Consider the following 12,860-nt stretch of genomic DNA (forward strand, 5'->3'; position numbering starts at 1 on the left):
TTTAAGTGGTATTATGCTTACTCAAAATGGAAATAAAAATCATTAAATGACGAAAATGATTTTTTATTTCTGAAAAAGAAAATCCGCTGCACAGACAGTTAACATAATTTGCAGTGTGTATGGCAATGGTGCCTTAGGAGAAAGCACTGTCTGTAAATGGTTTGCTCGGTTCACAACTGGAAATTTTGACTTGGAAGACGCAAAGCGCTTGGGTTGTCCTTCAATTGTTGATGATGACCAAATTCAAGCATTGGTTACAGACAAACCTCACTCTACGACATGGAATATCGCAGAACTGTGCCCAGTTGGAACAATTAAAGGCAGTGGTTGAGCTAAAGCATCCGCCATTGGCTAATCGCAAATGCATAGTTTTCCATCACGATAACGCCCATCCTCATGTGTCTTTGAAGACCCGGGAGACATTATTGGAATTTGGCTAGGTTGTGATCCCACACCCTATTCACCAGACCTTGCCCCAACAGATTTTTACTTATTCCCTTCAAAACCCTCTTAACAGGAAACAGAGTTCATTGCGCAAAAATCTGAGAAGTACTGGGAGGACGGAATTAAAAAATTATCTGAAAGGTGGCAACATGTAATAGATCAAAATGGATCACATATAATTGATTAAAAATATTTACAAGAATCTGAAGTTTTTATTGGAATCACCAATAAAAAATGCTACAAACTTATTTTATAACCCAATACTTTTATTATTATATTATATTCTTATTCTACACATATTTCTTTAAAAGTTTCTGTGACATCCGCATAAAATTAAAAAATTGCTCATCATTACTTAGCTCTCAAAGAACAAATTATTCAAATATTGTTTTTCTTTTCTTTCTCCAGTTGTGTGAATCCATATCTTCCTGTTTTCCTTTCCTAGTGGTAATACAGCAGTGATAACAGAAGTACTTCTTCACTTATTTAAATGAAATAATAACCAGAAATTATTATTACAATAAATATGAAAGGTCAATTGTAAATAACTCCCATCAGGGTTGATATGGGACAACTAGATTGACATTATGAAAACTGATGCCTTTGTCAACGCAATGGAAAAATGCTTTAGCTCAAATGGCATTTGTGTTGCCTTTATTTTTTTATGACTGTTTAAAACTCAGATGATGATGCGATTTACAGAATAGTATAATGAATCATTGTTTTATTTATTTTAGTATTATAAATATTTATTCATTTTTCTAATGTGAGAATTTGAAATCAATAATATCCTTTCAGACCTCAATGTTTTATTGCTTTAAATAAAACAACAATTTTAAATGATTAGTCAGTCATCTGGAGCACAAAGATTATTTTATACTAACTTAATTGGGACTGCTTAAGCAAATTAGGCTGCTTCACTATTGAACAACAATAAATCATTAGGACTATTTATAAACAATGTCGGTTCATTTTTTAATTAACTATAATTACTGGTAGTATCTTAAAAGTCAATCATACTATAATAATAGATTTGTTGATCAGTCTTACACATGAGTTACCTTCATCCCGGCCAGAAAATCTGTTGTGCTTATCATAATTGTCTCTATTGCTTTTACTAAAGGACTTTTACAGAGGATTACTGCTCTCCCCAAAAAAATGAAAAGGCATATGGAACTGAAATTACATATTTAAGATAGGTATGTACCTAGGATGTGACTGTAACTTTTTCGATAAAATCGACTGATCGGAAGTACCACTTTATAGAATCAATTTTTCATATTTTTCCAATTTTCTTAAAAATTACTACTTTAATTAATCTCAGTGTGTCAATGTATTATTCAGAAATCTTTAATATCTGCAAAGCTGTCTTCTTATTGAAATAGTCTGACAAACTTTTAATGCATCTTTTTAAAAAAAATATTCCTCTAATTTTGATATCTAATCCATATCTCCTTTATGTGAAGAAGATTTAGGTAGTTAGTTAGCGATCAAAAAGGAACAAAAAATAATTTTCAACTATTTTTTCCTTTTTGACTGCTCACCTGACCATCTCCTTCATATTCAGTTATGGTCAATCATTTTTATATATAATATATCTCTTTTAATTTTGTTTATTTCAAATAATTAATCATTTCACATTTTAACTTATGAGAAATGGAAAAATATAAACTATGTAGGATTTGATAATTAACTTAAGGAGATAAGATGAATTTATAAACTTATTACATACCATTGAAAAACTAAAGATTTTAGAAAAAATGATATTTAACATAAAGTTATAGAACAGGTATGGGCAACCTTTGACATATTGTGGGCCAAACTTTAATGTGCAAATATGCTAGTGGGTTGCGTTTAAAAGTAGTGTCCATAATTTTTAACAATAGATATCAGATATGAAATAATACAGCATTGTTATTATAATAGAATTTATTAAAATAACAAAATGAAATGAAAAAAATAAGTACATTATAATTAAATCATGAAATTTGGAATTATAACAAAGTACGAAAGTTAAATAGCGACACCAAAATCAATGATACACCTGAACTTGTATTCGGGAAACTAATCCATCGATGTTTGGATCAATTCCACTGACACAAAGACATAAAGAAATTTCACCATTGAAAAGAACTGTTTGCATTAGAAGTACTGTCAAATGCACAAATCAATCTTCTTGCGAATGATCCAAGCTGTGGAAAATGGTCTTCTTCTATGTATTTTTTTCACAACTCCAGGTTTTTAAAATTAGATTTTAGAAGTTAGTTTTCTTCAATCTCGATCAACTCCATTTGCAAATGTATTGGAGCATTTTGTACTTTACTTTTAGTTGGAGTTGCAAATAAATTGAAACAGTCTTCCATGGTTTTGAAATCGTTAAATCTGTTCGAAAATTGCTCCGACAGTAACTTGAGTTCTTCAGCATATTGAGCATAAGCAATATTTTCATACACAGAGAGCGCGGTGAAATGGTAACTGTTACCAGACAGCATCTGTGCCTCCCACAAGCAGATTTTGTTCTGAAATGCTTTCAAATGGCTGTACAAATCATTTACTAACTGTCCTTGTTTTTGAAGTTTCAAATTTAAATCATTCAAATAGCCTTAGCCTGTAAGGTCGACCAGAAATGCTAAGTCACAAATCCATTTTGGGTCACTCAATTCAGATAGTGGTTTATCTTTTATTTGGATAAAATCTGCTATCTCATTTCTAAACTCATAAAACCGTATCAGCATTTTTCCTTTGCTTAACCATCTGACTTCACAATAATATCTTACGTCGTCATATTCGGCTGATATTTCATCCAAAAACGCCTTGATTGAGCCCTCGGGATCGAATAAAATTGATGGTTTTTCCTTCCACATTCATAACATTCTGGAGTCGAATGGACTTAGAACACAAGTTCTGTTGTGGATAATGCAATGAAGGACTATCAAATCATCTTTTTGCACATTTAATTCAGTTGCTTTTTCATTCAAAATTCCAATTAAACCTTTATGTAAGCCGACCATAGAAGGTGCACCATCTGTGCGTACACTAACTAATTTTGACCATGGCAAGCCAAAAATTGTGAATACCTTTTGAACTTCATTAAAAATGTCCTCTCCTGTAGTGTTTTTTTTTTTTAGCAGCTGTAAACCGAGCTATTCCTCTCAGTAACAGTGAAATCTTTATCAACACCTCGAATAAATATAGTCAACACAGCAAATATTTGCGCTGTTTCGGACAAATCAGTGCTCTCGTCTAATGCTATGGAAAATGATCCAAAACCAGCCATATGGTCAGTCAATGTTTTTATATTATTAGCCATCATTTCTTTAGGTTGGACTACAGTTTGTCTTGCCAAACTAATTTTTCCAAATTCATTTTTCTTTTCAGGACACAAAACACTGCAAACTTCTAACATACAAACCTTGATAAATTCTCTTTTGGCAAATGGTTTTATTGACTTTACCAATTTTGAACTAACTATAAAACTAGCTTTCACAACATTATCATGTTGTGTTCTTTGTTTATGAAACATCTGCTGTTTTTCCAAATTTGTAGTAAGCTTCTGGATTTTGTCTTTTCTTATTTGTCCTGTCACTGAGTGCAGCATAGGATGCTTAGTTGAGTATTTTTTCATCACTGAAATGGATTCATTACACAGCAAACAAATAGGCTTACCATTGTGCAAGATAAAAAAGAATTCTTCAGTCCATTTTTCTTGAAACTGGCAATCCTCTGCATCTACTTTTCGTTTCTTTCCACCAGACATCATTTTCATTTACTTTTCGTTAGATAAACTTAATTACAAAATATAATTGGTTAGCACTCAAGATGCACACAAAGGCACAAAGCAAATCAACAGCACTAGCAGTTCGCTAGGATATCGCTTGTCGAAGTTATCACCTCGGTAGCTCGAATAGAACTGAACTAAAGGTCGGGCTATCCACTGGCTTATATAGGCAAATTGAAGGAATGATCTAGAATCGTCTATTGTAAAACAATTGAGAAGCAATAATCTTTTGTTGGGTCGCCAGTGAGGCGGCAAACATCAAAGGCTCTTTGATGATCACCACTACTCGGCTTGCTCGCTAACTTAATTCTGTGGGTATTAGTAAGTATTGTAATATTTTTTTTAATTGGGTTTTTCAAAATGTCTCCCCAAAATGGATCAAATCTTACAGTGAGCCAGGGGTTGCCCACATATGTCATAGAAGATAATGGAAAATGGTGTAAAATCCATAACTAAAACAAGTTTGACGTTAAACTGGGCGAAACATGTTCCAGCCTGATTACTGTTGTCATGTTGATGTAGTTATTAAATAATTACTTATTAATTTCACTTAATCTGTATTTGAGCCTTTCTGTTGACATAATGATTAACTCCATGAAATCATTCTTAGTATTTTCAATATTAATTTAATAACTTTTAGCATAAATATAAATTTCATTTAACTGCCTTATTTGTTTACATCTGCCTTTTGCAAAAGAAAAATGTTAATATTTTGGAATCAGAAATTTTATTATAAGTACTTTTCTTTAAACTGTTAAATTATGTTACGCAATCTATCAATCGAATGGTTCATTTTGGAAATCATACTGGAATGTATTACCTTAGTGAATAATTTATAAATATCTGTTCTGAAACGAGTGAAGATTAATTTAAATTTAAAATACAGTAATAAGTGAAAGTTGTACGGCATATAGCACTGGATCTTTTAGATTTCTCTTTGTATATTAATCTTATCAGGTATTAATTTTTATCAAAAAGGGTCTGATTAAAATAGAATCAGCTATAATAGTTTTATAATTTCAAAGTATAGAAACTTCAAGTTTTCTGTAGAATAAAAAGAATAATGTTCTAAAGTAGTAGGGGTTTTACTGATGGAATACAGTGTTTAGTTTGTTGTCATGAATATGATAACCAAGAAATTAATTTTTATGGCATTTGCTCTTTTGTGTATCTTTACAATTTATATTGATACCAAGTTTATATTTTAGGCATGAAGGCAAAATATCAAAAGTTTCACAAACAGATAATTACCTAGTTCGAGATTCCTGTACCAGGTAAGATGTCATATATTTTTGTTTTAGTGTAAATTTATAAATGAAGACACAATTGAAGAAAGGTGTTATGTTAAAAATGGTGTGCCAATTTTCATTTAAATCTGAGGGGAAATAAGTTTTTTATCAAGTGATTTGACATTGTATGATCCTTTATTATGGAATAAATTTGAACTAGAAGTCTAGATTAAGTTTGATGTCTTAAAATCCTGGAGGGGGATGAGGATGATATTAACAAGTTTTACGTAGGGATCAGGTTTAGTATTAAAAAGGTTGATTTTTTGCATCTTGGAAAATAGAAAATAATCCCTGGTTTGATGAAGATGGTCTAAACTGAACAAGGGAATTGACCAAACTGGAAGCTCTAAATAATTCATAATAGTTAACTAAATACCCAGGGATTCCAATGCCAATCAAGGGTTGCAGGGAACCTGGTGGAATGAATTAATTACATTTAATAATCAGCTGGTTTGGGGGGAAGTTTCCTACTGGCTTACATGTATTTAACCTTGTACCATTAACCATCTGAATCTCAATGGCGGATTTTATTCATTTTTATGACTCTTTGTGACTAAATTGTGCCACAGTGTTCGAGGCCAGTAAGCTTCTGAATAGCAACACCATTCCAAAATATCTTAATAATGATTGCTGAATATACTATTTTAATATATGTATATACTATGTATTGTTATTAGTGTTTGTATTTTGAACCTGAAAAAACTTATCAGTTAGCTAGAGAATAATGAATCACAAAATGGTGGATAATTTGTTGTAATGGAAGGTTATAGTTACATCTTAAGTGAGTCATTAGAATAAATTTTCCTATCACATCATCCCCATTCTATCTTTATAGATAAATAAAAATCATGCAATCAGTGCAGGATAAGTTAGTAGTGGTTACTAGTTATTTCATTGTAATATTGTAGGTATATATCTCTGAATGAATTTTGATAATGTGGAACCTCAATATAACAGTTTTTTTTTAAATCCCTTTGAACCAGCCGATTGTACACCAGCCCTTTGATACACCTCCATACACCCTCAGAAAAAATTACCTTTGTGCAATGGATTTTTATGTTAAGCTCTGTGTAGCAGAAATAACCTCTGTTTGACATATTGTCTATGTATTCACTTTGGTAAAACGAACACTAAATGAATCTTTACAAGCCCTTTTGCGATCTCCCTTCTGCTTCTTCCCAGTTGTATTAAATCAGTATCCTCTATTGTATGACTTAATTGAATAAGATTTGTGTATAATTGAAGTGTGTTATACATGTTGTCTAGTATTGATGGTTGACAAATGGAAATAGTGTTCATTAACCATTGAGGCAACGTATCATGTTACTTAAGTTCCTTTATATAAACATGAGTTGCTTTTAATTTCAGTTTGTAACCTAATGTACATTGATATTCAGTATATTTTAGGTGGTTAGGTGAATATTTTAATTACAATGTTTTCATTATTTCTCATACCATACATAATAATTGTTTTAACACGTTTATATAATGTATTATAAATAAGACAGTAAATAAGTACCTGAACTTTAACATAGCGAATTTTAGCCATCCAAACGTGGATATAATGAATTTTTTAAATACCCTGAGATTTGTTATTCTGTGGTTCCAGCTATACTCTTCTGGCGATTATGGGTAATCTTAAACACTCACCTTGTTCAAAAAACAATACTTCCTTTACAAAGTATTGAACCTCTGATCTTGCATGGGTTATAGAGGTCCTTATTTTAATTTTCAATAAAGATGTGTTCTATACCATTGGAAAGCCAAAGATTTTGGGAAAATTAATATCTAATATATAAAGTTTTAGAAGGAAATAGAGTGTGACAAAAAATGCGTGAATAAATTTAATTTATTAATGAACGGAAATATTAGGGACTCCAGTATCTGGGAGAAGGCTATTAACATTAAAACAAACTTGTGTGAATAATTGATATCAATAATTATAACTATTGAATGAAATAACGAAAGTCAATATTCAGCTAGGATGGGGTATTGTTAAAATCTGACAGAGAATCGCACATTTCTATGTATGGTTGAGGTGTGTCAGTCAGGAGTGAACATATTGAAAATACCTTGTCTTTGACGTGAACATGCCCGAATTTAATGTGATGTCAAAATTTATTTTTGCATAGGAAGTAGAGTTATGTCGGTCAGAAGTGAATATAATGAAAAGATCTTTTTGGAGTGAACTTGTTCAAGCTAGCTGTGTTGTCAAAGTGTACACGGTCACTGAGTCAGTCATTACAGTCCCTTTTCTTCCTCTGATCCTCCCACTCTTTCCAAAAAGGCCATAGACTCATCTTGTCACATGTTTGCCTTTTCCTATTTGTCATTATCTCACAATTACTCAAAGACATTTATCCCAAATTCTTTTTCTGAACCACAATCTATTGGAAATTGTTGACAATCCACAATTTTATGGTCACCTTCCAAATTTGACTAATTAATATTATTTTCTGAATTATAATTTATGTATATAGTTCCAATTGTATACCTAAGGGCCTACTTCCACCTGTTCAGTTTATTGGTACCAAAGATAACAAAAATGAAATAATGTATCCTAATTTAATCAATTTTAATAATCATCATAGTTTAAAGTAGAAGTTCAATAATAATAATAATTAGAATAGAACAACCATTTCCCAAGTCATTTCTCACCCGGAATTTTTAAATTCTAATAGGAGAGTTTGAGATGATAGCTCACTGAATCGGATCGGCACTGGCGGGATTGTTAAGGTCGGCTTACAACTACTCTCCTATTATAATATAAAAATTTTGCTGTTAGAATTGACCAGCGTTATCCCTCTCCCCCCCCCAACACCACTTCCGCTTCATCTCGCGTAACAAAATCAATTTACTCCCGTCTAATTTTATTTTTCTTAAGTTTTAGAAGTGTAGAACGTCGAAGTTTCACTTTAAAAGATGTGATTGAAAATCAATTTTCATTGATAGTCAATTGCAATTAAAATAGATTTGTAAACATAAATAACTGAGTATGTGAACTTGCTGTGAATGGAGTGACCTTGTCTTACACAATGGATGGACTTGCGAGTGTTAGCCGATTATATTAGGTGCCATACCAAGTCGTAAATTTTAATTTAATACTATTAAAGTAGGTATGTGAGTTTTCCTAATATAACCTGTAATAAACTTAAATTGGGTTAGAAAAATAAATGTTTAGTTTCTCTGTAGGGACTGTCGCGATTATTAGTCCTAATATATTTTACGTGTTTACTCAGTTTAGCTGTTACAATTTTTCGGAAATTATATTTTACAAGAAATAAATAGTCAATTTAGTTTTTTATTAAAATTAAAATAAAGTGTATTATTTATTTGTATATTCTAGGTAAATGGGAAACTCTAGTGTAATACGGTTGTACTTACGTTTGGATTCTTGATATCTTGTAATATAAATTTTCAAATTTAGAGGAGGGCTTAAATTATATATTCAAAATGTTTGAAATTCCATTATCAAGAATTGGGGAATTGGGGCATTTGATGCCTTGAGATATAAAATGAATCAGTAGTAATTGAGAGATAAGTGTAGTATCTTCAGTTGGTAGGAGTGGGGCCACTACTACGGCAATCAAATGTCTGTCAAGTGTTTATGTTTGTAAGGAATGAATTCCCTTGTATAAACATTAGATTACAGTTATTTTTTTTATTTATACATTCGTTATTTTTTTTTTAGTTTATTTTATTTTATATGTTTGGTGAAATTAATCGAAATTTATCATCCTGACACCTTAATAATTGCGTATATGGCCGGGTATTTTTTTAGTTTTAATCAGTTATATTGAACAGTTTTATTAATTCATGCAGTTGTTAAATTATTTTAGCTTTTTATATTTATCTTATTTATAATCTAGCTTCAATACTATGTTTTGGATTTGAAAAATTGTATTCATTAGTTTTGTTTTCTTTCCCGTATCAAGTTTCTCTTCTCTGGTAAAAATTTGTATAACATTCTTAGTTTGGTAAGAGTGTAAAAGCATTAATTGTATCAAGTTAAATTAACTAGCTATTCACCTTAAATATTAATTAATTTGTTTTTAAAAATTTATCAGTTAATTTAATTTAAATAAACCACGAGCATTAATAAATAATTGTTCAAAACATTTTTATTTTTAGTACCATGGATTTTAGATGTTGTGGGGTTCAAACGGATTCAGTTAATAATTCTTCATGTGACTTATGGTAAGTATTCAAATTATTTAATATAATATAGTAACTAAATACATCATCTGCTCTGTTAAATATTTCTTATGCATAATTGTTTCCTCATGTTTGGTTTGTGTGGCATCAGACCACATAAATTTTGTTTTTAGTGAATCATCTTTTCTTTTAGACCCTATAGACATTAATAGATTTAAGCCCTTAAGAATGTAGTTGGTTATCATCTTTTATTCATGTTTCCACAAGTTTCTTGTCTGTCATAAAATATATGGCAGATAAGAAAATATTTTATTTTATTGTCATTATTCTTTTTAATTTTGCATTATTCTTCTTCCTCGGGTCTTGTCATATATCCTTCCACTGTTTTACACTTGCTGACTCGTCTGTTGTGAATAAATTATGATGTTATCTGATGGGTGATAATGAGATGTGAGGCTCGCCAGCCTTGTTACTTTGTAGCCTTTGAGTAATGTTGAAGCCAGTTTTCTACAAAGGCTTCTTAATGAAACCATAGTTCCTTATTTTCTCTCGAAAAATTGTAATTCATTGTAAACGTTATATTAATCTCATCCATTTTGGTCAGATATAAATATTAATTAGATCTAATGATTAGTTATTTGCAAAATGTTTGCTTTGACTAATAATCATTTTAACTATTGTTTTGACAATGCTAACACTTAATATATAATTAAATATTAATCATGAAAACAAACAATATTAGTTATAGTAATTTCATGCTTCAAACGTTTTTCTTGCTTTTGCTTATGTCAAATGTTTTTTGTAGGTCCAGGAATTGTAATGTTGTTGCAGTTCAAACTGACCTGCTCGATAAAAAAGCCTCTGATAAAAAGTAAGCTATCAAATCAATAAAATATATATATGATTGTTAATTGAAAAGTGAATCTCATATTATTCTCTCTTGAAAGAATTTTATGCTTTTGTAACATAACCTGATTTTTTTAGATTTCACTTTCACTTTCTTGTACTTTACCTGTATATGAAATATATATAGTATAGATAGGAAAGTTTTGCAATTTTGAAAAAGTTCTAATCAGAGTTTTCGATGGAAATACAAGTTTTTGAGGTCCTGAGTCCAAATAACTGTCTCGCAAAATTGTCTGTATGTCAGTGAAAGGTCTGACTTAAAATTTATATGAAACTGAAAATACATATTTAGAGCAGGTGTATGCCTGGGATGTTACAGCAACATCCTGTTATAATCAACCAATCGGAAGTGCCACTTTATATAATTGAGTTAACATTTTTTTAGTATTTTTTCAAAAACAGCTCTAACCGTAAAATTAAGTTGTCTTTGATTTCAGCTACAACTTATATTTATTGAAATAGTTTGACAAGACTATTTTTTCCGAATTTTCTATGTTTTTTTGAAATTATTAGCGATTTAACCTTTTTACTACTTGTAAAAAATGGATAAATATAAATTATGGAAAGATTTGATTATTAATTAAAGAAGAAAATGATTTTTATGCAACCACCTGAAACAGACTAGGAAATCAGAAATAACCAAGTGCCCGATCACTTTTGATCTCATCCTACAGGACATGGATTTGTTATCTTATGTTGAACTGCTGTATTCTAGGTAGGTTAATAAGTAACAAAGTTAATTATCCCTTTTCAGATTTCAAGAAATAAATTCTTAAATACAAATTTTCATGAAAATTTAAGTACTTTTAATATTGTATAATTATTTGAAAAAAATTAAACATCTATTATTATTAAAAGTAATAAACAATGTATGAATAAAAAATATGAAAGAATTTGATAATTGAGACATGGAAATGGAAAAGACTGTAAGTGCCAGAAATACGAAAAATTAAATTTTGACAGGATAAATATGAACAAACCAGTGCCAATGTTAATTGGTAACCAGTTATGGTAACTACTGGAAGTTCCTATCTTGAACGGTTTAGTTCCTAGAACTGTAATTTTTTTATAATTTTAGAACAAAAATTGTGGCCAGCTACCTGTTTTTTTGTTTTTCGCAGAACTCGGCATATGCATTCTTTGCCATTTCCATAAATTATTTTTCCATGGTACCTATTACAATATTCCGATTTTACTTTCACTATATATATTTAATAATAATATAAGATATATAATAAGAACATTATCCTCCTGAAATATATAGATATTACTCTTTTGGAATGTACAAGGATCAAATTGATCTGAAGGAGTTGTGTGATTTTTTGTTAAAAACAGATTTTTGTTAAATATCATGTATTTATGTATTGTCCATACTGTCTTTTTTATCATAAAATATTTTAGTTTTTGGATTATCAACAGTCTCATTTTTGAATGATCAAAAAAAAAAAAATGGGTATATGTATCCGTTAGATCAATAAATTCAACACTTTTAAAATAAAAATATAATAATTATTAATAAATATGATTGTAATGAATAAATAATTGGACTTCCTCACAAAGCAATAATGAAGTATCTTTCCTGTTGAAGTACCGCAAAATAAAAGGTTAAGTAATTCGAGAATTGCGGTCGGTATGATTTTTAGGCTTGGGTTGTGATTTAGCTTTTCAAAAGCTAAAATCAATGCTTTATCGGAATAAGCTTCTGCAATTTCATGGCTACAGAGGTAATGAGTCTGCTACCACGTTACCTTCACCCTTCATATGTCAAATATCAGTAATATGTTCTGCAATATAGTTAAGCTGTCTCATTTGTCCTTCCATTCACAGGGACTCTGACCTTGCCTGAGGTTTATTTATACATGTAGTGAGGCTGAGATGTTCCTAAAGCTATTAAAATAAACAAACACTGTAATAGTCCAAAAACAACAACAATACGCACATTTTATAATAGCTACATGTAGCTGACAAATTTCCTCTCTGTCAAGATATAAAGAAATTCCCCCTATGGATTTTTGTCTGCAGGTAGCAGATCGATAAATATTATGGCTATGTTATTTAAAATAAAAATACTCTGTGATTATCCCTACTGATGAGTAATAATATTTAGAGTTCAAGGTTATAATAGTGGGATTTATAGTTTATGTTACAATCTATTATCTATACATTTGTAGTACTCAGCAACCTTTAGGCTATCAAATGCTATTTATATTTCATCAAGGTACAATACAGACTAAAAATGTGATGCAGTGCACGCACCACACAACTTTTCCTCATTAACCTGCTTACGT

The 12,860-nt window shown here is 30.3% G+C and overlaps 1 protein-coding gene across 2 annotated transcripts in view; it reads left to right on the forward strand.

Moving 5' to 3' along the window:
* LOC106688764 (uncharacterized) overlaps nt 1-12,860 on the forward strand; it is a 43,212-nt gene that overhangs the window by 21,543 nt on the left and 8,809 nt on the right. For both annotated transcript variants that reach the window (XM_014433383.2, XM_014433385.2), the window contains 3 exons: nt 5,431-5,496; nt 9,643-9,708; nt 10,472-10,537. In XM_014433383.2, the coding sequence (XP_014288869.2) occupies nt 5,431-5,496; nt 9,643-9,708; nt 10,472-10,537 (198 nt within the window). The remainder of the gene's footprint in view (nt 1-5,430; nt 5,497-9,642; nt 9,709-10,471; nt 10,538-12,860) is intronic.

This window comes from Halyomorpha halys, unplaced genomic scaffold, assembly GCF_000696795.3.
Source record: "Halyomorpha halys isolate HHAL.00 unplaced genomic scaffold, Hhal_1.1 Scaffold1196.1, whole genome shotgun sequence".
NCBI classification, from domain to species: Eukaryota; Metazoa; Arthropoda; class Insecta; order Hemiptera; family Pentatomidae; genus Halyomorpha; species Halyomorpha halys.